This window comes from Hoplias malabaricus, chromosome 1 (genome assembly GCF_029633855.1).
Source record: "Hoplias malabaricus isolate fHopMal1 chromosome 1, fHopMal1.hap1, whole genome shotgun sequence".
NCBI classification, from domain to species: Eukaryota; Metazoa; Chordata; class Actinopteri; order Characiformes; family Erythrinidae; genus Hoplias; species Hoplias malabaricus.
This window is the reverse complement of record NC_089800.1, coordinates 43,092,584-43,116,978: the sequence shown is the minus strand read 5'-3', so window position 1 is coordinate 43,116,978 and position 24,395 is coordinate 43,092,584. Positions and strand designations below refer to the sequence as shown.

Here is a 24,395-nt window from a genome sequence, read left to right as displayed (position 1 = left end):
AGTTTCAAATGTATTCCTTTTAAGAACGATGACTGAAATGTGCCAGGAGAGGCCAAAGAGCATAACAAGGACATGACTGGTGATCCTGCAAGGTATGATGGGGTAGTTGAATTTATAAGCGCACATGTCATTGGGTAACTGACCAGATTTAAAAATAGCTATTTATAAGAACTATTGACAATGAATGGCATTGTGTTAGTTTATACTAATTTTGACAGAAGAATTCAGCTTGTTGAATCTGAAAGGTAAAGGAGATTTAATGGATACCATTGACATTCACCAAGTAGTTGTGTGACTGTTACAGCTAAACGGGTTCAGTTTTCATTTTACTTACTGTGCTGTAGCCTTCACAATGAGAAAACTGGGGTATGTTTTAAAAATATTGAATTGGAATGTGGGTTACATGGTTATTTTATTGTTACCTGTTTTGGTTCACTAAAACTGTAAAACAATATCTACATGCTTTCTGTGATGTCTTTTAGAGATGCCCTTTATTGTCCTGTAGGGCATATACTATTAAATGTAATCCTGAATGTGGATGGCCAAGCTATTTTAATGATGTCACTAGTGTGTTGCCTCTTAGGCCATCGTTGGAAAACAATCATTCCAGGCCTGAGCACAATTTCAGTGGCTTAACAGTAAATATAAGAAGTATTATTTCAATACACTAAGATACAGGGTTGTACTCTAATGAATGATTCTCAAAATTGAAATGTACAGGTGTAGTGACTGGAAACTCTACAGTGCAGAATACCAAGCATTTTGTACCATGTATTGACTGAAGTGCTGCATGAACTGCTTAGAGACATATAAAACTGCAAAAAATATATGCATACTGTGTATGGTTTTTGAGGATTGTTCCTCAGATCAGTGGTTGCAAGAAAAGTCAGCACAAACATGTTTCAAGAACTGAAATTTTGTTGAAAGTATGCAATTAAAAGCAGTTATGCTGTCTGTTATAAACTGATGCTAAGAGTATGCTTCTGTTTATTATTTGTTGTCTACAGACTACTTTGTGCATGAGAAATGGGAACTTTTGGCGTTCTCCACTTATGCACCTGGGATCTGCCACTTATTCTTCAGACAAGTTTATGAAGATCTGTTTGTGTTAATACGTTAATGAGTGCACATTTATATATGAATGCTGAAAAAAACCTACTTTATCTGTGTTTTTTGTCAAGCCAAGGAGGGAGTTGGTTATATAAAGAGTCTAGCACAGAGTTTCAGCGCACTGGTGTAGCTCAGTGGTTACTTCGATTCAAATCAATCTACTACATTCTCCGCCGCATTTGCGAAGGAGAGGTCGAACCACGGGCGCTGTCCAGTGTTTTATCTGTGGTTTATTTTATCTGAAACATTCCAATTCGTCTGCACAAACTTACTTTAACAGAAACATTTCACCACCTGGATTTTTACACAGACTTTAGGCTACAGGTCAATGTTTTAATAATTTTTCTACAATTTCCGTATATCTTTTCTCACTGGAAAACCGTCACCTCCTCTATTGCCTCCTGCCGGCGACAACATGGATTTTCACGAACGAATCGATTCTTTTGAAACGGTTCTCGATCCAACCGACTCATATGTTACACAGAATCCCGGACAAAGTGCTCGCACTGTCACCCTTGCCCGTTGTTTACACGCGCTTGTTTGTGTGTGCGGGCTTGTAGTACCATTTCTACACGAATTACAAATCGCCCAATCGATTTAAATAAAACATGCGCAAGTATTTGTAAGTAGTTCAATTGAATTAATATTTTTGTTACCCACGGCCATTCCCCGAGCTCCGAACTAATAATTTTAACTTTATAGAGTTGAGCAGACGTGAGCTGAATGTGTCCCAATTCAAGCTTCTAACGCCTTCAACCCTTTATGCCGACAAACGTACACTTCAAAGTAGGTCTTAAGGGCAAAAACTAGGACGTGAACGTTGACTTCGTTTGTGAATGAATTGACCATTTAATCAGACGATTCCTTGAACCCGCCGTTTCTAAAGAATCAATTCGGGGGACTGAATCTAAACCAAGTTCTGTTGCCGAAATCTAACAGCAGTATTCAGCTCATGTAAACAAAGACTCAGCGAAGACCAGAGGGAGTTATCACACACGGAGAGAGGTAACGCCAAGAGAAGCTACAGTCGAGTTATTGTTGTTCAAGTGATTGCCGGTACATTGTAATACGACTTTTTTTTTTTTTCATTTTTTCTTGTTTGTTTCATGTTAGAGTGGGACGTTAATGACGTCGCTAGCGTTATCCTAGCTAACGGAGGTGAAGCCCTGCTTCCTTCATCTTAACATAAAGTTTTTAACCCCGGAGATAAATTCGAAATATACAATACCCTAAAACTAGCCTGTTTTGGACAGTAGACACACGTGGTGCACTTAATAAACTACTAATTGCCTTGAGTATTCGCCTGTCACTTTGTGTTAGCTTTCAGCTAACTGTTAGCTCTGTAGCTCAATACACGCCTTAAAGTTTATAGAGATATAAAGAGCAAGGAAGACAACCTGTAACCGTAGAGTATATTGCGTGCTTTCCCTTTCTGACCTGAAATGTTTGAAGTGTGTTTGATATTTATTTTTTTATATTTTGAAGGATAAAAGTGGATTAACTGGGACCTTGACAGAGCCGGTGGATATGAAAGGGTCAGAAACTCAATAAACTGCATTGTACATTCAGCCAATTTCTTACCATGTTATCTCTGTCTCTAACCACTTCTCACAATTTGCAATGCTTCGTTTTCAGGCAACAGAAAAGCTCAGATCCCGACTGCAATGTTCCTGTAATTGAAGAAGGTATGATGTGTATTATTAAGCAGTTATAGAGTTAATATGAATCCTAGTGGACGGTCATATGTGGGAAAACTGTACACTTTATACACACACATATATATATATATATATATATATATATATATACATACATAGACATGTAGCAGCAGTTACTAGACATGTAAGGTGGTCCAAGGAAGGACAATCAGTGGTCAACTGGCGAAAAAATTATAAGGGTGCCTAAGGCTTGGTGCTGTCCAAGGGAGCAAAGCAAGACCTTCTGCTAATGAGTTCAATGAAAAAAAATATACTTAAAAAAATACTTAAAACATGTTCTCAACAACATAATGCTGCTGGTCTATCATCTTTGTGACTAGATCAACAATGTTATTCACTTCCATCGTTTGTTTTTTAATCTTTAGTTATTTGGTGTATATTGATATATTGAAATGCACAACATTTTTTTTATTTGCTGAATATACATCCATCCATTATCTGTAACCGCTTATCCAATTTAGGGTCGCGGGTGGTCCAGAGCCTACCTGGAATCATCGGGCGCAAGGCGGGAATACACCCTGGAGGGGACGCCAGTCCTTCACAGGGCAACACAGACACACACACATTCACTCACACCTACGGACACTTTCGAGTCGCCAATCCACCTGCAACGTGTGTTTTTGGACTGTGGGAGGAAACCGGAGCACCCGGAGGAAACCCACGCGGACACGGGGAGAACACACCAACTCCTCACAGACAGTCACCCGGAGCTGGAATCGAACCCACAACCTCCAGGCCACTGGAGCTGTGTGACTGCGACACTACCTGCTGCGCCACCGTGCCGCCCTGAATATACAATATTGGGCAAAAATATTGTGTATTATTCTAAGTTAGTTTTAACTAAAGAGGTTCATGCTTTGGATTATTGTCCTGTAAAATTAAACATTTTACTTTTTGACAGAAATAAAAAAGACATTTTGCCAACAGTTAATCACATACTGTACTTGATTAACTTTTTGGCAAAATATTGTTTTAAATTTTACATTAAAAAATTATGTCATTTGTGTGTTCCATGCAGCTGTTGTGTAAAAAAATGTACTTTGATCCAAACATGACCAAACTTTCACATACAACTGCATGTTCCTGGTTTTGATACGTAAAAATGAGATGTCTGTGTGTGTTATTCCTTCAGGGGCTGTTGCTACAGCAGAAGACCCAACAGCTATTGCAACTATTCAGTCAGCTGCCACATTCTCTTCTGAACAGCCAATTAAATACCTCTTCAAGACAGAAGGAGCTGGGGGGCAGGTAGGGGAACTGTACCCTCCCACCGGGCAGGTAGGAGAGGAGTAAAGAAAACAGGCTTCTAAACTTGAAAACTGAAGTATTTTAATTGTCCAAATAGTGTTCAGGACTTGGACTGGATTTTGAAGTTAACTAGAAATAAGACCATCAAAGATGATATTGTCATATTAACTTTGTATCTAACATCACTGTTTCCAGGTGACATATCGTGTAATTCAGGTTTCAGATGGACAGCTAGAGACTCAAACAGATGGCACAACAGCTGTTAGTGTAGTGGCTGGTTTCCCTGCTACAACACAGCCTGTTACGCAGGTAAATATTCTTTAAAGTATGTTTTTTATTCACAGCTTGTCCGATATGTACATCCTGATCCATGCTTTTGTTTAAATAGGCTGTATTCTCCCAGTCAGAGGGCTTGGAAGGAGATGGCACAGAAACACATTACACTTATTACCCGGCCACCATTTCAGATGCTGGGACTGGTGCTATGGTCACTGGCGTGCAGGCCTCTGACACAATCCTCAGCCAGAGCACACCTGCAGGTGATGAGTAAGGCTTTGATGATCAACAGACTTAAAGGCGATGTTCAGGAATTTAGTAAATAAAACAACAATTTTTAAAATCCAGAGGATGCTTCCTCAACATTTGCTAGATCTCCAGTCTGTGTGCTGAAAACTGGTCTAATGTGTTTATGAAGCCCCAGTGTCAGTAAATGGGTAAAAAAAAAAAAAAAGAGTCTCAGTCCCCTATGCTATGCTGTCTCTCTACTCACAGAATTTTTTAGACAGCGAAGAGACCTCCGAACATTAAAGCATGAACCAGGATGAGAACGTGGCTCTATTTCTGCTCATTATGTGGGTAATATTGACTTATTTTTGCTGTTGCAGATTACTTAAGGTGTAACTGACTCTAAATTTAGAAGGCCACTAACTATGTGAAATTAAACACAGACAAAATCTACAAAACGTAACAACTTCAATAACAAATGAGTTTCTGTAGTTGTGCAAACAGTGAATAAATATTTAAAGTAAAATTTCAGCCACGTACAAACAGCTTTTATTTCCTACAATATACCATTCCACATTAAAAGACAGACCAGAGACATTGCCTTTAAACATGTTCTTTTATTTATTTGTTTGTTTGTTTACAATACATTTCCAAATTTCAAAGAATTTCACTTTGTCAAACAGTCAACTTTAATATGTCTTTTGTCTTCATTTGTATTGCAGGTCAGCTGTATGTGATGATGTCCCCCCAGGAAGTTCTGACTGGAGCAAACCAGAGGTCTATTGCACCTCGCACACAAACTTTCAACACGTAATCTTACTTTCTCATTTAGAATTCAAATAGCTTTTTTTTTCTTGCAAGTCACCTCATTCTACTTTTGTAAACCTTAATTTTGCATTTCCTTGTGTTTTCGGACTTATGAATACTATGCAATATTCTTCTGTCTTCTTCTACTCAGCTAGTTTAGTGTGTGGTCTCAAAGTTGTTGTTTGAGGTTCATTTTCATGCTTTTCACAGTAAGGCAGAGGCCCCAAGGACTTCCAGAGATGAGAAACGACGAGCCCAACATAATGAAGGTGAACTTTGATTTAGTTTCACTTAGTGTTTATATGTGAATACAAATGTATATGTGAAATGACAGAGCTAAATTTTGTCCATGTTCTAGTGGAAAGAAGGCGCAGGGATAAGATTAATAACTGGATTGTTCAGCTTTCTAAGACCATTCCCGACTGTACATTGGACTCCACCAAGACAGGGCAGGTTGGTACCTGCATAGGAGTCTACATACAGCAGGATAGTGCAGAACAGCTTTTTAACTTGTTTTATACCTGTCACAGAGTAAAGGTGGGATCCTCTCAAAGGCCTGCGATTACATCCAGGAGCTGCGACAGAGTAATAATCGATTGGCAGAGGAGCTGAATACTCTTGATAGGTTAAGAATGGACAACCAGCTTTTACGTCAAGAAGTAAGATTTTTCTTTTAATGTTGAGAATTAAATTGTTAGTTTTACATCTGATTTTTTTTATCTCTGATATTTTTATATTTCACTCAGCATATTCTACTAATATCAGTCTTACAGATTACAGATAACAGTGAACATCAGTTATGCATTGCTTAATATTGTGTATAGATTTGGTTACACAGCACTCATATAGCCACATTAATGCAGCATTGCAGTTTAAGATAATATGCAAGTGGGTTTATTTTCAGAAGTGTGTTCACTGTGGAAGATGTGTTAATGTACCCTTTGACAAAGGGTGCCCAACGTTTTTATAAGGCCTTATGAAAATATTTTGTGTCATTTATAACCGAGACTAGGCCACAGAAAAGGCCCATCTGTGACTGTGCTGTGAGCTTTTAATGAAGGTGTATGAGTAAGAAGAATATGGATGGCCAGTCATTTGGGAGTTCAGATGTAATGTTTGCAAGTTAGGAGCCAAGCTGATATTAAAGTTACCTTTTTTATTTGCCAAAAGGTGGAGGACTGGAAATCCAAGAATCAGATTTTAAGGAACCAGCTCAGACAACATGGTATTGTTGTTGCAGCAAGTGCTGAACCCCAGTGAAGAGTGATTGGCTGCTTGTGAACTACTGCCAGTGACTTCTCATGGAAAGTCCATTGTAAATTGTAGGATGAAGGCATACAATTCAGAAGATAAAATAAGAACATTTATTAAGCTTAAAAATTCAATATATATCCAACCATAGCAGCAATTATGGATATTTCTTAATGTGGGACTCATCAGTTTGTCACACTGATGAGCTTCCTCAGTAATGGTTGCATTACCATGTAAATATTTGTTTTGTATATTTTTTTTACTTGTTAATTATGAATTTGCTTTTATGTATTGTTAATGTTTTTACAGAAGCATGAAACGTGTCAGTGTTTTTTCTACACCTGTCTCTAACATAAGGACAATTATTACGGATGCATGGGTTACACTGTTTAATTGCAGTTAGGGTTTATGGCTTATGTTAATAACAGAACAACAAAAGAACTGCTTTCTGTGCTTATGTCCAGGAACACTGTATAATACAGTTCAAATTTGAAATAAATAGATAATCCTGCCTTTTGGGACATCAAGGTGTTAATCTCTGTCTATTGCTGGGCAATTAATCAATATTCAGGACTACAATCGAATCGGCATAATCTTGTCTATAACTATTATATATATTTTGTAATTGTTTTTTTCTTTTTATTCTGTTATGTCCCCACTGTGAGTACCGTCCCTGTAATACCACACTAACATGCTGTAGTCACATGATTCTGCCCCTATCTGCAACATGGTGAAGAGCCTAAACACTTTCAGACCAAAGCATTATCACACACCAAATATAAACAGTCCTTAGAAAACAATAGAGGAACAAGCTCCCAGCATATGGAGCATATTTACAGTACAAGCCTTGTCACTGAAATATGAGGTTCAAAGTACAAAAACAAAATTATCATTCATTAATTGTAATCATGGTAAAATGTACAATTAATCGTGATATTGATTTGTGCTTGTATCGCCCAGCACTTTCTTAGTCTGTAATATATTTGAGGCTGTTAATGTGCTGATGCTGCACTCATATGTGGTTAGTTTTTATCTGGGAAGTTGTAGTAACTGAAAAAAATAATGTTACAACAATAATTAATGTTTCATTTAAGTGTCTATATATTTATTAAGCACTTTTAAAACTGTCCAAGAAAAGTTAGTGTAAGCAAAACATGCGAAATACATCAGTTAACCCCAAAACTCAGTATAAATAACATGGAAAAGACAGGAACAAAATATATGTAGCTCACATACAGATAGATAGTGTGTCATTGATGTGAAGCACTGAAAATCAACCCTTATGGATAATTTCATTAAACATGTGTGAGTGAGTGAGTTATAAGCCAGTCCCATAAGGAAATTTACATCTAAATATATGCCCTTATACTGTACATGCCAAATTAGCATTTACAAACTCACAACCATGTTTACCACAGGGTGTCTGTCAAAATATGTTTGAGTATTTTTCTTTTCTAAAGGTATGTGTGAAAATATAGGCCTAAAATATAGAATGCCTTTTATGATTTACCTTTTATGATTACTAATTACTTTCCATTTAAAATAAATTATTTAATCATGCCTGATTATAAGCAGTGCGTGTAAATGTTCATGGCTTTGACATTGTCCTCTACTGGACGCCCACCTGTTTTCAGGCGAAGCCCCCCCCCCACACCATTGCGCCAGGATTGGCCAGTAGTTCACACTCAATTAGTGAGTCCCTTCAGACACCAAGAGAAACTGTTATCTTCATGAACGATATGTAACCATCGGGAGTATTTAAAGGGTCCATATATAACCACGAGAACTATTTAATGCCCATATAGGACCATGGGAAAAATTTAAAGGGACAATATAAGACCAAAGGATCTGGACTATTTAAAGGGCCCAATAATAACTTTCAGAACTATTTAAAGGGCCCAATAATAACTTTCAGAACTATTTAAAGGGCATATAGAGAACTATCGGGAGTATTTGAAGGGCTTAATATTGGACTGCAGCTCCAATCTTGATTTCAGAAATAATTTGAATTTCCTGGGGGACAGGGCCACTTTTCCATTTTATCTCAGTCATTCTTAAATGAGCTTGGTCCAGAGAAAGCGGCAGTGTTCCTGGATCATTTTTTATACAAGCCTATGGCTTCGTTTCTGCTTCTGATTTCCACTACAGAACCGTGTCTGTTTAAAACGCAGTGTCACTTCAGGCCCTAAAACCACAGTCAGCCAATATCGGCTTTGAGCCTTTGTCACTTTGCACAGAGATTTTTCTGGATGATCAGCATTTCTTTATAACATTAAGTACTGTAGCTGAAAAAAACCCCAGGTTCAATTTTAAGTTTCACATTTTTTTCCCAGAATGGAATACCTCATCACCTTATACAGTTATGGCCCAAAGGAACCCCTGACATTTTTCCAGAAAAATGTAATAAAAAGAAATAAAGATGTGAATAACAAAACATGTGTAACTGTAATAATTTTCAGAGAGAAAGAAAGACTCAGTCCCTCGGAGACACTCTTTTTAAACTCAGTTATGTTACAGATCTTTTGCCAATTAACCTAATTGTATTTAGTAGCGTTACCCAATTTTACCAGCTTTTGCCCTGTCTTATTTTTACACATGTTGCTGGCATGAAAATAAACGTGTGCATATGTTTCAGAAAACTTTCTACATTTAAAATGTTTTTGTATTGCTTCCAATTAAATGACATCTGTTAAACAGTCTTTTTACTCGATGCAGTGTTGTCGCCATCTGCTGGTGATCTTTGTAAAATGCTTAATTTCGCGTTATTGTGAACTTTTAGAAAACTTTATACTGTGTGGTTTTCACATTGATTTTCCAGAACATTCTTGTATATTCTGACCCTGAACCTCTTGTGTCAGCATGGATTTCTGAGCTCGTGTTAAATGACATCACAAACAACAGCTTTAATGACATCACTGCTGACATCATAGCCATAACTGATGCTGCAGAACGTTCATCTTTTTAGTATGACACTAACAACGGCGGGTGTAAAACTGAGAGTTATCACTTCAATTAACTACTTCAGAATACCTGGCTAGAGTGCCAAATTATTATAATATTTACAACTGGTGTATCTCCAGAACAAATATGAGCAAGAGACTGGAGAAAGTAATTCAGGAGAGGACTTCTTTTCCTGCAAAGGTAGGATCAAAAAACGTATCAATTAATTAAATTAGTTGTTTAACACTTTTTTGTTTGCTACATAATTCCATATGTTCTCCTTCATAGTTTTAATGTCTTCGATATTTATTTACAATGTGGAAAACAAAAAACAAAGAAAAACCATTGAGTGATTGAATAAGAAGATATTCAAACTTTTGTCTGGTACTGTACAGTCACAATATGTGGAAAATTACCCAAAGCAAAGGAAACCCTCCCTGAGTAGTTGTGTCCAAACATTTGACGGGTAGTGTGTGTGTGTGTGTGTGATATAGTGGAACCTCTAATAATGAACGCCTATACTAACGATTTTTCCAAGATACAAACAGGGCATTTGAATATTTTTTTGCCTCCACCAACGAACCATGACTCTAGAAACGAACCCGAGCCTCCGCCGAGCCGGCGGCTGGAAATGGCCACTGACCCCAATAGGCGAGTCTCCCAGCGCGCCCAGACTTGAGTCATTGACCCATTTTCCCTAGTTCTCTCGATCCTCGTGCTTTTAAGATTAGCAAATTGTAGTATTAGCAATTTAGCACTAGTGTAAATAGCAGACTTCGAAATTCGTGCTAAGTTAAGCCGTATCTACGCTTCGTCTCCCCACATTCACCTGCCGACTCTCCATTATCCCCCCCTACCCCGCACCTCCTGTCATACAGCCAGGGCCTGTGTTACTCCTCCAGACAGTCGTTTATTACTGTTACCACTGTATTCCTTTTTTATTTTAAGTACTGCTACATGTATTTTTTTACCAATTTGAGAGTTTTCCCTTTAATTGCTTTTCCATTATTTTAAATGGGGAAAATTGAATCGAGAAACGACCTTTTCTACTTACAAACCGGGTCACGGAACGGATCGAGTTCGTAAGTAGGGGTTCCACTATATATATATATATATATATATATATATATATATATATATATATATATATATATTCACTGTACTATTCACTGTACTGTGCACTCTTTTGGGGTTCCACCATTTTGTAGTAGTGACTGAAAACATAGTGGGTGATTTTAAGTGCACGCAAACAATCCCACAATGCACTGCAAAAAGTAGTGTTTTACCCATGTACACTAACAGATATCAGATTACCCATAATCCACTGCATTGCTTTTTTTATACATTTCATTAACTGAAAATTGTGTATGAAAAGTGTTTAATATTATACACGTAATATAAATTGTTTTCCTGTGGTTTTTTTTTTTTTGTGATTTCTGATTTATTTAGTCATTATTTAAATCTGCCCTTTAATTGTTTTCATTAATTTCATTATTTAAATTATTTAATTAATTATTTAAGTATTTACATATTTATTTCATACGCCTTGCATCCCTGCACTATAAAATAATTAAATCTAAGGCAAGACAGACTGATCATGTACGTTAATAATTTTAAGAGGGCAAAAAGTCGAAAAGCTGCCCTGAACTCTTAAGGGAGGCTACAAATCTAATTGAAGAGGTATTAAGGAACACAGCTGCTGCTCCGTTATCTTTCACTTCATCAGGTTCCTCCCCAAGGTTCCCCTAAGTTCTTCAGCGCTAGCTAGGTCTAAAAAGATGTCACTACCCGATTTTCACGACCTGCTCGATTTAGATGGCGCATTTCCTGACTTTCATGCATATAGCTTATAGCAGCAAAGAGAGTTTTTTTCACAAAGAAGAGCTTTATTTTACTATAGACATGAGTTAGCCTTACCTTGCTGTCCTTTACAGTTTAAAAAAAACGGAGTACCTGCAAAATGTATTTAAAACAAACAACATCCATGTTGATTTGGTCTTCTTTTTAAACAAAATATTACGAATAACGATGTGAGACACACATGGTGTTCAACCAAAGAGGGCCATGTTTCTTTACAATTATACTCGAAGAAGAAATTAGTAAAATATCAGTAGTGTACACAAACATGGTGTTCTTCGCATGCGCAGTCCAAATCAGGCAGCGGCGCAAACCTGGTAGCGACAGATCCTAGGCTAGGCACTGCACTCATGCTAACTGAGATTTTTTTGTATTAAATCAATAAATCTGCCTGGATCACAGTTAGTTGTTGAATGATGGATGATGTTGACAGATTTAATTATTTAAAAGTGCAAAACACATGAAATAAATATGTAAATAGTAAAATAATGTATTAACTGATTTCATTTATTAATTCATTGTCTGTAACCGCTTAGTTCAGGGTCACGGTGGGTCCAGAGCCTACCTGGAATCACTGGGTGCAAGGTGGGAACACACCCTGGAGGGGGCGCCAGAGCGATACACACTCATACTTTCACACATATGGACACTTTCGAGTCGCCAATCAACTTACCAACATGTGTTTTTGAATTATGGGAGGAAACCAGAGCTAATTAACTGATTTAAATAATACAGTTTAAAAAATTTAAAATGCACATTTAAATTACAATTAAACAAAAACTCTCCCTCTATACGGCTGTGCTTTAAACTAAGACTGTATGATAATACTGCAGTTTCAACCCGGTCTCACACCTGTTTGTGATATAGTCACATACATTAGGGAGTGCAATTCGTGACATAGTTGCATATTTTCAACATTTTATGCGACAATATCACGATCATAAGTGAATGGGCAATTACCACACCTATATACGTGATATCCGTGCCCCGTGTTATGCGACAGTAACACGAAAACACTTCCTCATTAAGGCGTCATTACCATCCGTTAATACCATGGTCTTATTTTTATTTACAGAAAATACAACGTTACTAATTCATTATTTGCTAAAATTTCAAAGCAAATAATGGCTAGAGAAATGTCATTTTCAGTATTAACCTTTTGAAAATTTGTCAAAATAACGTTAAGTGAAAGAAATGTTCCCGTTAGAGTTAAAGCTAAAGTAGGACACCAATAATAAGCATTGCTAAGGAAAAATATTCTAATAAAATACTTTATGCTTTTGTTGGAATAAGAACCTATGTTATTTGATTCGCATTATGCTTTTTATGAGTGTTATGAGTAATGACACCTGTAATGACGAAGAGTTTTCGTGTTACTGTCGCATATTGTTTGTATGGTAATTACCCATACACTTATGATCGTGATATTGTCGCATAAAATGTTGAAAATATGCGACTGTGTCATGAATTGCAGTCCCCTATATATGTGACTATATCACAAATACATGTGAGACCGGGTTGGCAGTTTGCCACACTTTATGTATGGAGACAGTTGTGCATTGTTTATTTATAAACCCAGGAAGCTGTACCCTGGCTTTCATTTAGTAATTTGTTTGTTTTATTTATCTGCTGTTAAGAATGAAAGCACTTAACTTTTATTATTAGCTGTGCAGCAAAGCCCTTCATGAAGTGGGAAACTTTTTATAGACCTCATAAAATGTAGTCCACTAGGTTCAGTTTCATAGTGTATAGCCAAAATACCTGTGCACCAATTTTTAACTACAGCTGAATCTGTATTGGTCCGCATGGTGGCGCAGCAGATAGTGTAACAGTCACACAGCTCCAGTGACCTGGAGGTTGTGGGTTCAAGTCCTGCTCCGGGTGGCTGTCTGTGAGGAGTTTAGTGTGTTGTCCTCGTGGGTTTTCGTGGGTGTTCCGGTTTCGCCCCACGGTCCAAAAAACACGTGGGTAAGTTTATTGGCGACTCAAAAGTGTCTGTGGGTGTGTGTGTCTGTGTCCTCCTGTGAAGGACTGGCGCCCCCTCCAGGGTGTGTTCCTACCTTGCGCTCAAAGATTCTGAGTAGGCTCCCGACCCACGACGACTCTGAACTGGACAAGTGGTTACAGACAATGAATGAATGAATGAATCTGTGTTAATCATTGATTAGAAGGTTTTATTTATAGGCTTATATTTATTTGAGCAATACTGATTTCACCTTATTTACTTCCTACAGGGTGGGAAGCTTGATGCTCTCCCACAACATATTAAACCACAACGTGAGAACGCTCACCTGGCATATGGCCAGCCCAGGAGGCTGGTAAGTCTTCTAATAATTTATGCAAAGTCCATTTGTGAGGGATTGCCTTTATCAAACTCTAGGCAAAGTTCAGCAGTATTTCACTGGCAGGATTATTCCTTTCTGCTGTATCCTGCTTATATCATGAAGAGTATTGAATGAGAGCTCCACAAGTTACAATACCTAACGACTGTATTCTTGTCTCAGAACCACTGTCTTGCTTATTTACAAAAGATTAGATAATTATATTACCATGACTGTGGCATTCATTAAACATTCTATAGACTGGGTTAAATTTAAATATTCATATAAAAATTCATAGCGCACTGGGTTCAGTTTTACAGTATACAGGCATATTACCGGCCCACTGGTTTGTATATTTCCTGAATCTGTGTTACCCACTGCCCTTGATTGGCATGTGTGTGGCATTAACAACTTCACTGCCTTATTTGAGTTGAGTTGATTTGAGTGTAAGAGGGTTTCAGTTATCTCAACTTGTACTGATCACTGCTTATTAGACTCCACAGGTTGGGAAGCTCGATGCCCTCCCTCAGCTTAAGAAACCTGTGCCTGAGAATGCAGGACCCAGCCGGGCCAGGAAGCTGGTAAGATTTTCATTAGGTCATGCAGTTGTAAAGCCCACTTACAAAAGATCCTCTTTACCACCCACCATGCAGAGTGCCCTATATTTTCATTGGCAAAATTATTCCTCAGCACTTTCAGGTGTTCACTACTTTTATCAAGAAGAGAACTGAACAAGACTGACAGAAGCTGCAATGTCTAGCTACTGTTTAATACATAGATGGTTACATTTGCTGACTTAATCATTTGTAGGAGCTGGTTATATTTCATGCTACTTGTGTGTTATTAATCATTTTGACGGATACTCTAGAAGCATTGTGAATAACCAAGGGAACTCTGGAGATAAATCCTCTAGTCTTAGACAACATATTTTGACAACCGGAGCACCCGGAGGAAACCCTCGCAGACACTGAGAGAACACACCAAACTCCTCACAGACAGTCACCCGGAACAGGACTTGAACTCACAACTTCCAGGTCCCTGGAGCTATGTGACTGTGACACTACCTGCTGCTCTACCGTGCTGCCCCTGTGATTGTCAGTATGAGTGAAATAGCGAGCTATATATTTGACTAATGCCATGGGCACTCACTTATGTATTGTCTTTGTGTAGAGCAATGGACGAGGCAAACTTCCACAAATAAATGCAAAGCCACAGCCTGCTGATCTTGCCAAGTCCAAGGTCAATGACAAGGGTTTGCCTCACATCACAGACAAAAGCTGGCCCAGTTTTATTTATAGGCTTTTATTTATTTGAGCAATACTGATTTCACCTTATTTACGTCCTACAGGGTGGGAAGCTTGATGCTCTCCCACAACATATTAAACCACATTGTGAGAACGCTCACCTGGCATATGGACAGCCCAGGAGGCTGGTAAGTCTTCCAATAATTTATGCAAAGTCCATTTGTGAGGGATTCCCTTTATCAAACTCCAGGCAAAGTTCAGCAATATTTCACTGGCAGGATTATTCCTTTCTGCTGTATCCTGCTTATATCATGAAGAGTATTGAATGAGAGCTCCACAAGTTACAATACCTAACGACTGTATTCTTGTCTCAGAACCACTATGTCTTGCTTATTTACAAAGGATTAGACAATTATATTACCATGTCTGTGGCATTGATTAAACATTCTATAGACTGGGTTAAATTTAAATATTCATATAAAAATTCATAGCGCACTGGGTTCAGTTTTACAGTATACAGGCATATTACCGGCCCACTGGTTTGTATATTTCCTGAATCTGTGTTACCCACTGTCCTTGATTGGCATGTGTGTGGCATTAACAACTTCACTGCCTTATTTGATTTGATTTGAGTGTAAGAGGGTTTCAGTTATCTCAACTTGTACTGATCACTGCTTATTAGACTCCACAGGTTGGGAAGCTTGATGCCCTCCCTCAGCTTAAGAAACCTGTGCCTGAGAATGCAGGACCCAGCCGGGCCAGGAAGCTGGTAAGATTTTCATTAGGTCATGCAGTTGTAAAGCCTACTTACAAAAGATCCTCTTTACCACCCACCATGCAGAGTGCCCTATATTTTCATTGGCAAAATTATTCCTCAGCACTTTCAGGTGTTCACTACTTTTATCAAGAAGAGAACTGAACAAGACTGACAGAAGCTGCAATATCTAACTCCTGGTTAATACATAGATGGTTACATTTGCTGGCTTAATCATTTGTAGAAGCTGGTTATTTTTAATGCTACTTGTGTGTCATTAATGATTTTGACGGATAATCCAGAAGCATTATGACTAACCAAGGGAAGTCCATTCATTCATCCATCCATCTATTTTCTACGGCTTATCCGGGTCCGGGTCACTGGGGAAGCAGTCAGAGTAAAGAAACCCAGACCTCCCTCTCCCTAGCCACTTCTTCCAGCTCTTCAAGGGGGGATACCAAGACGTTCCCAGGCCAGTCGAGACATGTAGTCTCTCCAGCGTGTTTTGGATCTTCTCCTGGGTCTCCTCCACGTTGGACATGCCCGGAACACTAAGAACGCGTCTGGGAGGCATCCGAACCAGATGCCTGAACCACTTCAACTGGTTCCTCTCGATGTGGAGGAGCAGCGGCTCCACTCCGAGTCTCTCCCGGATGTCCAAACTCCTCACACTATCTCTAAGGGAGAGTCTAGACACCCTGCAGAGAAAACTAATTTCAGCCGCTTGTACGAGCAATCTCATTATTTCAGTCACTACCCAAAGCCCATGACCATAGGTAGATTGAACGGTAAATCGAGAGCTTTGCTTTTTTGCTCAGCTCTCTCTTTACCACAACGGAGCGGTACAGAGTCCACATTATTGCTGAAGCTGCACCGATCCACCTGTAAATCTCCCACTCCAGTTTTCCCTCACTCATGAACAAGACCCCAACAGACAACATATTTTTACAATATATTACATGCAATTTGGCACATTACATTAAATAATGTACTTCATAATTAAAGTCTAATTTATACCACGCAAGATAACAACCATGTTCCAAATATCATTCAAATTTGCGATGTGATTGTCATTTACAAATATCATTCATTGTCTGTAACCGCTTATCCAGTTCAGGGTTGCGGTGGGTCCGGAGCCTACCCGTAATCACTGGGTGCAAGGCAGGAACACACCCTGTAGGGGGTGCCAGTCTTTCACAGGGCAACACACACTCACACCTATGGGCATTTTTGAGTCTCCAATCCACCTACCAACATGTGTTTTTGGACTGTGGGAGGAAACCAGAGCACCCGGAGGAAACCCACACAGACACGGAGAGAACACACCAAACTCCTCACAGACAGTCACCTGGAACAGGACTTGAACTCACAACTTCCAGGTCCCTGGAGCTGTGTGACTGTGACACTACCTGCTGCTCCACCGTGCTACCCCTGTGATTGTCAGTTTTAGTGAAATAGCGAGCTATACATGTGACTGTAATGCCATGGGCACTTACTTATATTTTTTCTTTGTGTAGAGCAATGGAAGAGACAAACTTCCACAAATAAATGCAAAGCCACAGCCTCACATCGCTGACAAAAGACAGCCCAGCAGCTATATGACGGCACACAGGCATCTAAATCCTGTAAGTAGTAGTTGATGTTTAAGCCTGAGACATCCCAACACTAGAGTAGCACTGAATATTTTGTATTTATATAAAGGAACTAGCACAATGATAATGCGTGTTATGTTTCATGAGCAACATTGGCACTTAGACATGTAAAATGAAGTACTGTAGTGAGCAGTATAAAATGCTTATATCAAGTCTGCCCATTTCACTGAAGTTTGATTTACGTTAACATTTCAGTTGAAGTCATATTTTGTTCAAATCCATCAACTAATTTGTAAGACTTTTATTAAAACCTGGATGCAGTTTGAGCTGGTTGAAAGAAGTTTTTGGGCATGTATTTACGAAAGCCATTTTGAATGACCATTATCTCCAGAACAACCCGAACTTCACAACTCTTAATAAACGAAGACAATCTTTGTACTCCAGACATGTTTTAGCAGATCCACTACATCTAGTAAAAGTGGGTAATCATGTAAATGTGGTATTTCCAAAACGATTTATTTGATTATGTTTCTAGTTTAATGACAATATGAGATACTGTGTCAAGCCACTGTAAAAATGCTTTATTTTTTCCAAATTCATTTCCTGGAGAACAACTACATTTAAATGTGCTCTGCTGTAATAATCCTTTAGCAGAATTAAAGAAAATGACCTCTTTATACAATATTTTTTATTGGACAAAACTTTAACTTTCCTTCAACAAACAAATCAGATCATGGCACAAGAAAACTCAATATATAAGTTGAAAAGATTTTTTCATCAACAGAATTAGAAGTCCTCCGATATAGATTTCATAACTACATAAGATGCATATAATTGTCATAGTATTTAATGAAAAAAAGCCTACAAGGATTTATTTATTAATGATTTTAATGTAACGTGGACACTTTTTTGGCACATTTATCTGATTCATGTGCATTGTCTGTTTTATGTTAATAATAAGGAGACAAAGCCCATTGATGAGGACCTTCCAAAGTGCAGTGTGTACAAGAGCCCACCCTATAAGCAGAAGCACAGTCAGCACCTGGAGAGTTATGCGCTCCCCATGGCCCCAAAAGGTAAAAGAATGGTCTCGGACCAGAGCCTATATTTAGGAAGTATCTCAGAGTATGAAATTACTCTGCACATTTTCTCTAGGTGACAAGATTGTCTTGTTTTAACTTGTTTAACGACTACTTGCTGCTAATGTTTTTTTTTCCTTTGGGGGGGGGGTATATAGAAAATATTCTTCAATTTGTATACTTTTAATGTCACAAAAAGTGTCTCTGAATATCTCAGTATCTAAAAACTATCTAAAGTATCTACATAATTACTGCATGTTTAGTAGTTAAATGGATTTAAAAGATGTATTTACCATTTTGTGTGTTCCTTCCAGACGCACTTAGGCACTTTGGGAAGAGATTGAATGATTTTGAGCAGCATGAGATATTGGGGTACTCTGAGATTTGGTACCTGGGACTGAAAGCCAAGAAAATCAAGGAAACATTTGGCAAGGCCTACAACTCCAGCTATGATAATAAGAATGGTGCCTTCAATCCGGTAACAATCCAGCTCATTACTGCGTGAACAATAGCTTTATAGGCTGTCCATCATTTCATTAGATCAAGAGTAGTTCAAAGTCTTTGTTGTATTTTCAGATTATTCATGACCATATCGCTTACCGCTATGAAGTCTTGGGATTGATTGGGCAGGGAAGCTTTGGCCAAGTTTTCAAATGTTTGGATCACAAAACCAAGGAGAGGGTGGCTATCAAAGTCATCCGAAACCAACCAAGGTCTAAACATATTACACTTGCTCATGTAATGTTCTTGATCTTACTACACTTTTACCTCTATGGCTTTTTGTAACTATCTGCAGTTACTGCTGATTAGTTAATACTGTATAGAAGACTAGCTTAAACATTTATTGTGTGTGAAAGTGTACTTTCTGAATTGTGCTTCTGGGCGTCTTTTGCCTGTGTTTAGTTGTCATCAGCAGGGGATGGTGGAACTAAGGATGCTTCATGCATTGCAGAGGAAGGACAAAGACAGTTCCTGCAATATTATAAACATGAAGGGTTTCTTCTATTTCCGCAATCATCTATGTATTACTTTTGAGCTCTTGGGGTGAGTGTGTGAGTGTGTGAGTGTGTGAACAAACATGGCTATTATACTATTCTATTGCCTCCTCATCCTGGAGATCCACCCCATTTAAGGAAGGGCTTGTTAATTAGCTGATGACTTAATTAATCAATCAGTAAAACATCAAAATATTCAGAGCAGACGTATACCAGGATGAAATTAAGGAGCCACTGAACATGTCTCTTTTTGCAGCATAAGGTTGCTAATTAATGTTGCTCCTCTTTGCTTGCTCAGACCAAACTTGGATAAGAAGCTGGAGAAGAACGGCTATCATGGCTTCAGTCAGGAAAAAGTTCGCCATATTGCACAAATGCTGCTAAAATCCCTGACAAGGCTCAAGGAGAAAAAGATTGTGCACTGTGACCTAAAGCCTGTGAGTACCACCACAGCCATGACACAGCAAAGCCCTGCAGTGTGTATAACCTTTGTACGGAGACTGATCAGTTTCAGCAGAAGTGTGACAGCTCACCAAACAATCTGTAGTCATGAATGGCTCATGGTCTGTACTGTTTGACCTTTCAGCACTGAGTGCTCACTAGTGATACTTTCATAGACATTGGCAGTGTCCCTTTTTAACTCTGCTTAGATGTAACCCTTGCACACTTATTCATTCATAGTCTGTAACCACTTATATCTTATAACGGGGGCACCCGGAAGAAACCCACATGGACACAGGGGGAACACACCAAGCTCCTCACAGACAGTCACCCGGAGCGGGACTCGAACCCACAATCTCCAGGTCCCTGGAGCTGTGTCACTGTGACACTACCTTTTGTCATTGTATAAAACACCTTTTTGACTGTAGAAGTTTTTTTCACGAATGAGCAAACATATGTAGACCAGAATATGTATTGCTAAAAGCTACTATTGATGTTTCTTTCATTTGAGTAACAACAAACAGTGAGTGAAATGTGATGTATATTCCGTTTCAGATTGCTAATTGGTTGTATGTGTATGTGCAGCAATGAGATGTCTTATTATATATAAATCTCTTTAGATATATACCTAAATATCTCCAAACCCACGCAGACACAAGGAGAACACACAATATATATATATATATATATATATATAAGGAATGTTAAGTGGTTTAGTCATGATAATTAATAATTATATTGATCCGTCAGTAAGTGAGCTGATGACCTGCTATTTTTATCTGTAAAGGGGAACATTGTGATGTCAAGAGATGGGCAAGGCATTACAGTGATTGATTTTGGATGCAGCTTTTTTGAAGATCAGAAAGGTGAGCGAAACAAGTTTTGTGTAACATATGTGTGTGTAAATTATATGTTGTTTTATTTTTATATTAACCTCCATATCTTGCTTTTCAGTGCGCACAAGTATTGGAACTCAGTTTTACTTCTCTCCAGAAGTAATCCTGGGTCAGCCCAGCTCCTCGGCTATTGACATGTGGAGTTTGGGCTGCATTCTAGCGGAATTACACACAGGTTTGCCTCTCTTCCCTGGAGAGGACGAACATGATCAGATTGCCCGCATCATGGAGGTAAAGGCACCCTTTGCTTCTCTAGTTATGCATGCAAAAGTAAAGTTGACCTGAATAAGAAATTATTTCCCATTGCCAATATGAAGGAGGGTCTCTGAGCTAGTTAAAGCTGGTATTGTTGGTTAAGTATTTTGCTCAGTATGTCTCATTACCATGATGGTTTTTTCTTTCCAGTTTCACAAAACACACTGTTTAATACAAACTTTTTAATGATTAAATGCTATTTTATGTGTATTTATATATATTTCAGGTACTTGGACTACCACCAACTGAAATTCTCCAGACTTCTTCCAGGAGACACATATTCTTTGGTGAGTACTTCGTGTGGGAAACTTATGTGTACAGGCAAGAATTTGGGTGATGAGGGGTCTTGTATTTTTGTACAGATTCTGAGGGCACACCCAAGACCAAAGACCGACAGCCCAGCTCCAAAAAGTTGGAAAATGCTTTAAAGACAAACGACGCATTGTTCCTGGATTTTATCGCGGGCTGTCTGACGTATGTGCTCACTGAACAGTTCAAATAAAATAATTCCTGTCTTTTACCTAATTCCTGTCTGGGACTGAACACGTGTGAACTTTTTATTACCCAACACCTTTAGGTGGGACCCTACTAAGCGACTTAACCCAGAGGAGGCTTTGCAGCATCCCTGGATTCTGGGCAGCACCACAAATGCTGGCCCAGAATCCAGCCTGTGAAGGAGAAGGCAGCGTGCCACAGCAACATGCTGACCTCAAAATCCAAGCTGGTCAGTACATCTTTTCAAACAATCAAGAAAACTGAGCATCTAGAAACAAGAGCATTGCCATATTCTTAGAGCTTTTAAACCACACTGTTTCTTCTGAAAGTATAGTTAGCATGTTTAATTCTCATGTAAGTTAATGTAATTTCCATTCATTCATTATCTGTAAACGCTTATCCAGTTTAGGGTCGTGGTGTGTCCAGAGCCTTCTTGGAGTCATTGGGCTCAAGGCAGGATCACACCCTGGATCACACCAGTCCTTCACAAATGTAATTTCCATATTTATGAAAACTTCACGTAAGAATCCCATTGACATTATTTTATAAGAAAAACAAGCAATTGCAGGTACTTTAGCATAAAGTGCCAGTAGCAAGGATTGTTACTTTTATTAAATGTAATTTATAAATTTTACTAATAAATATCTTTATAACATACATACATATAGCATACATACAGAGCAAGAGCCAGATGGTTTTATTAGTGCTAATAGTTTGCTCCTTTTGTTGTAAAATGATTTTTGATGTTTCAGATGCTTGGACGATCCTGGCTTACAGCCTCAAGCTTGCCTACCTCAAAGAAGTCAACAGCAAGGCTGCTTAAGAAAACTGCTCTGGATTCTTCATGTGGACAGAAGCATAAAGACAAATCTTTCTCCTTCCAATTGCTATTAAATATGACCAAGTATCTGATGGGATATAAACATGCTAAAAGAAAGTCAGAGGAGTTGATTTGTGACAATATTTTGGTCTTTCATAGCGGAGACGTCTCAGAAGGGAGAAGCCTAGGAGGGAGGCTGCACCCCAACTGAAGCAGATTTGTTACCCGCTGATAGGAGCCTTAGACGTGGAGCAGAATGAAGAACGTGTCTGGATCTGCACAGGCAAATGGTGGAGGTAGTCAAAAATTACTGAATTTGATTCTTTATTATTCATGGTATTGCCTAAAGAGTGTTACATTATTGGATAATCTTGATGCTTAAACCTCGTGGCCTATCAAGAACACTTAACACTCTAAATGTTACCATCTAAACGTATGTGTTGCATTCAGTGACTTGTTCTGATGAGGGGTTTGTTCTCTTTAAAAGGTGATTCCAGGACTTTGCCTCAATGGTGTCTTTCAAGAACAAGATGCTCCGAACAGTGCTGATATTCATAGGCTTCTGAATAAGTTATAATTAAAATATTTCCTACATGGACCAATAAAATGTGATTAAATCCAAGGATGTTCTAAGGATTTGTGGTTATTTTGCTGAGCTTTTAAACCACACTGTTTCTTCTGAAAGTATAGTTAGCATGTTTAATTCTCATGTAAGTTAATGTAATTTCCATTCATTCATTATCTGTAAACGCTTATCCAGTTTAGGGTCGTGGTGTGTCCAGAGCCTTCTTGGAGTCATTGGGCTCAAGGCAGGATCACACCCTGGATCACACCAGTCCTTCACAAATGTAATTTCCATATTTATGAAAACTTCACGTAAGAATCCCATTGACATTATTTTATAAGAAAAACAAGCAATTGCAGGTACTTTAGCATAAAGTGCCAGTAGCAAGGATTGTTACTTTTATTAATTGTAATTTATAAATTTTACTAATAAATATCTGAGGGGTTTGTTCTCTTTAAAAGGTGATTCCAGGACTTTGCCTCAATGGTGTCTTTCAAGAACAAGATGCTCCGAACAGTGCTGATATTCATAGGCTTCTGAATAAGTTATAATTAAAATATTTCCTACATGGACCAATAAAATGTGATTAAATCCAAGGATGTTCTAAGGATTTGTGGTTATTTTGCTGAGACATCTTTGTTTGTGCAACTGAATACCCTAGGAGGCCTTTATTAAAAGAGATGTCTAGATACTTTTGAACATTTATCACAGCATGTATTGTGTATCTCAAACATGAATCATTATAATATATTACTTAGTTAGCCAGTATGATGTTCCCATTAACCATACGGTGTACGATTAGACACAGACAGGAAAGGATTCAAGTCATTCACGATGCCATGGTGATTTTATTCTTTCCACCTTCAAGCCAAGAGTGGTTAAATATACACTGACACACTGCGTCACAGGGAAGGAACCATACAACCATCCATTGCCAGACAAACAAACACATCTGAACAATGGGTTCTGAGTCTATTTTCCCTCTACTTCTTATCAGCGTGCGAAGCTATATTTAAAGGCACAATATCCAACCCTGATACATTGTAACAGCCACCCCCAAATTTAGGTATAATTTTGAATCTAACAAAGAATTGAATGTAAAACAAAACTTTCAGGTTACTTTAGGAAGAGGGATAAAACTAGTAACTGGACAAACATGAACCTTATTTTTAACAGTTACTTCAGCATTGTGGATAACACCATCTTTGTTTGGAATAACTCTAGATATATACCCAATACAAGCCTCTAGGTAATTGGCTGTCAACTATCATTACAATAGTATCGATTTGTAAATTATTTTTACTCATTGCCCATTTTGGGCTGGACTGTAAGACAGGTAGATATATGACTATAATGCCAATATTGGTGACTCAATAGTTCAGATTCTGGGTAGGACACTAAAGGCAAAGAAGGACCCCGTCACCTCATGAGAATATTTGGAGATCCAGGCTCAGGATCTGCAATATCAAATGATACATATCCTAATTGCTTAGCATTCAATAT

General features: G+C 38.3%; 1 protein-coding gene and 1 pseudogene across 5 annotated transcripts; both read left to right on the top strand.

Moving 5' to 3' along the window:
- The first annotated feature begins 1,876 nt into the window (after nucleotides 1-1,876).
- usf1 (upstream transcription factor 1) lies at nucleotides 1,877-7,480 on the top strand. Of its 5 annotated transcripts, none has more exons than XM_066678145.1 (11): nucleotides 1,877-2,115; nucleotides 2,596-2,645; nucleotides 2,746-2,795; nucleotides 3,961-4,076; nucleotides 4,272-4,385; nucleotides 4,465-4,615; nucleotides 5,303-5,357; nucleotides 5,598-5,656; nucleotides 5,746-5,840; nucleotides 5,918-6,046; nucleotides 6,558-7,479. In XM_066678145.1, exons 2-11 carry the CDS (start codon nucleotides 2,638-2,640, stop codon nucleotides 6,645-6,647), a joined length of 867 nt encoding a protein of 288 aa, XP_066534242.1. In that variant the 5' UTR covers nucleotides 1,877-2,115; nucleotides 2,596-2,637; the 3' UTR covers nucleotides 6,648-7,479. The 5 variants fall into 5 exon arrangements, with proteins under 5 accessions (XP_066534242.1, XP_066534240.1, XP_066534241.1 ...); XM_066678143.1 differs by having other exon boundaries at nucleotides 1,879-2,166; nucleotides 3,961-4,106; nucleotides 5,303-5,390; nucleotides 6,558-7,475; XM_066678144.1 differs by having other exon boundaries at nucleotides 1,882-2,115; nucleotides 3,961-4,106; nucleotides 6,558-7,474.
- A 2,137-nt stretch (nucleotides 7,481-9,617) lies between these two features.
- On the top strand, nucleotides 9,618-22,948 carry LOC136664197 (dual specificity tyrosine-phosphorylation-regulated kinase 4-like; annotated as a pseudogene).
- The last annotated feature ends 1,447 nt before the right edge of the window (nucleotides 22,949-24,395 follow it).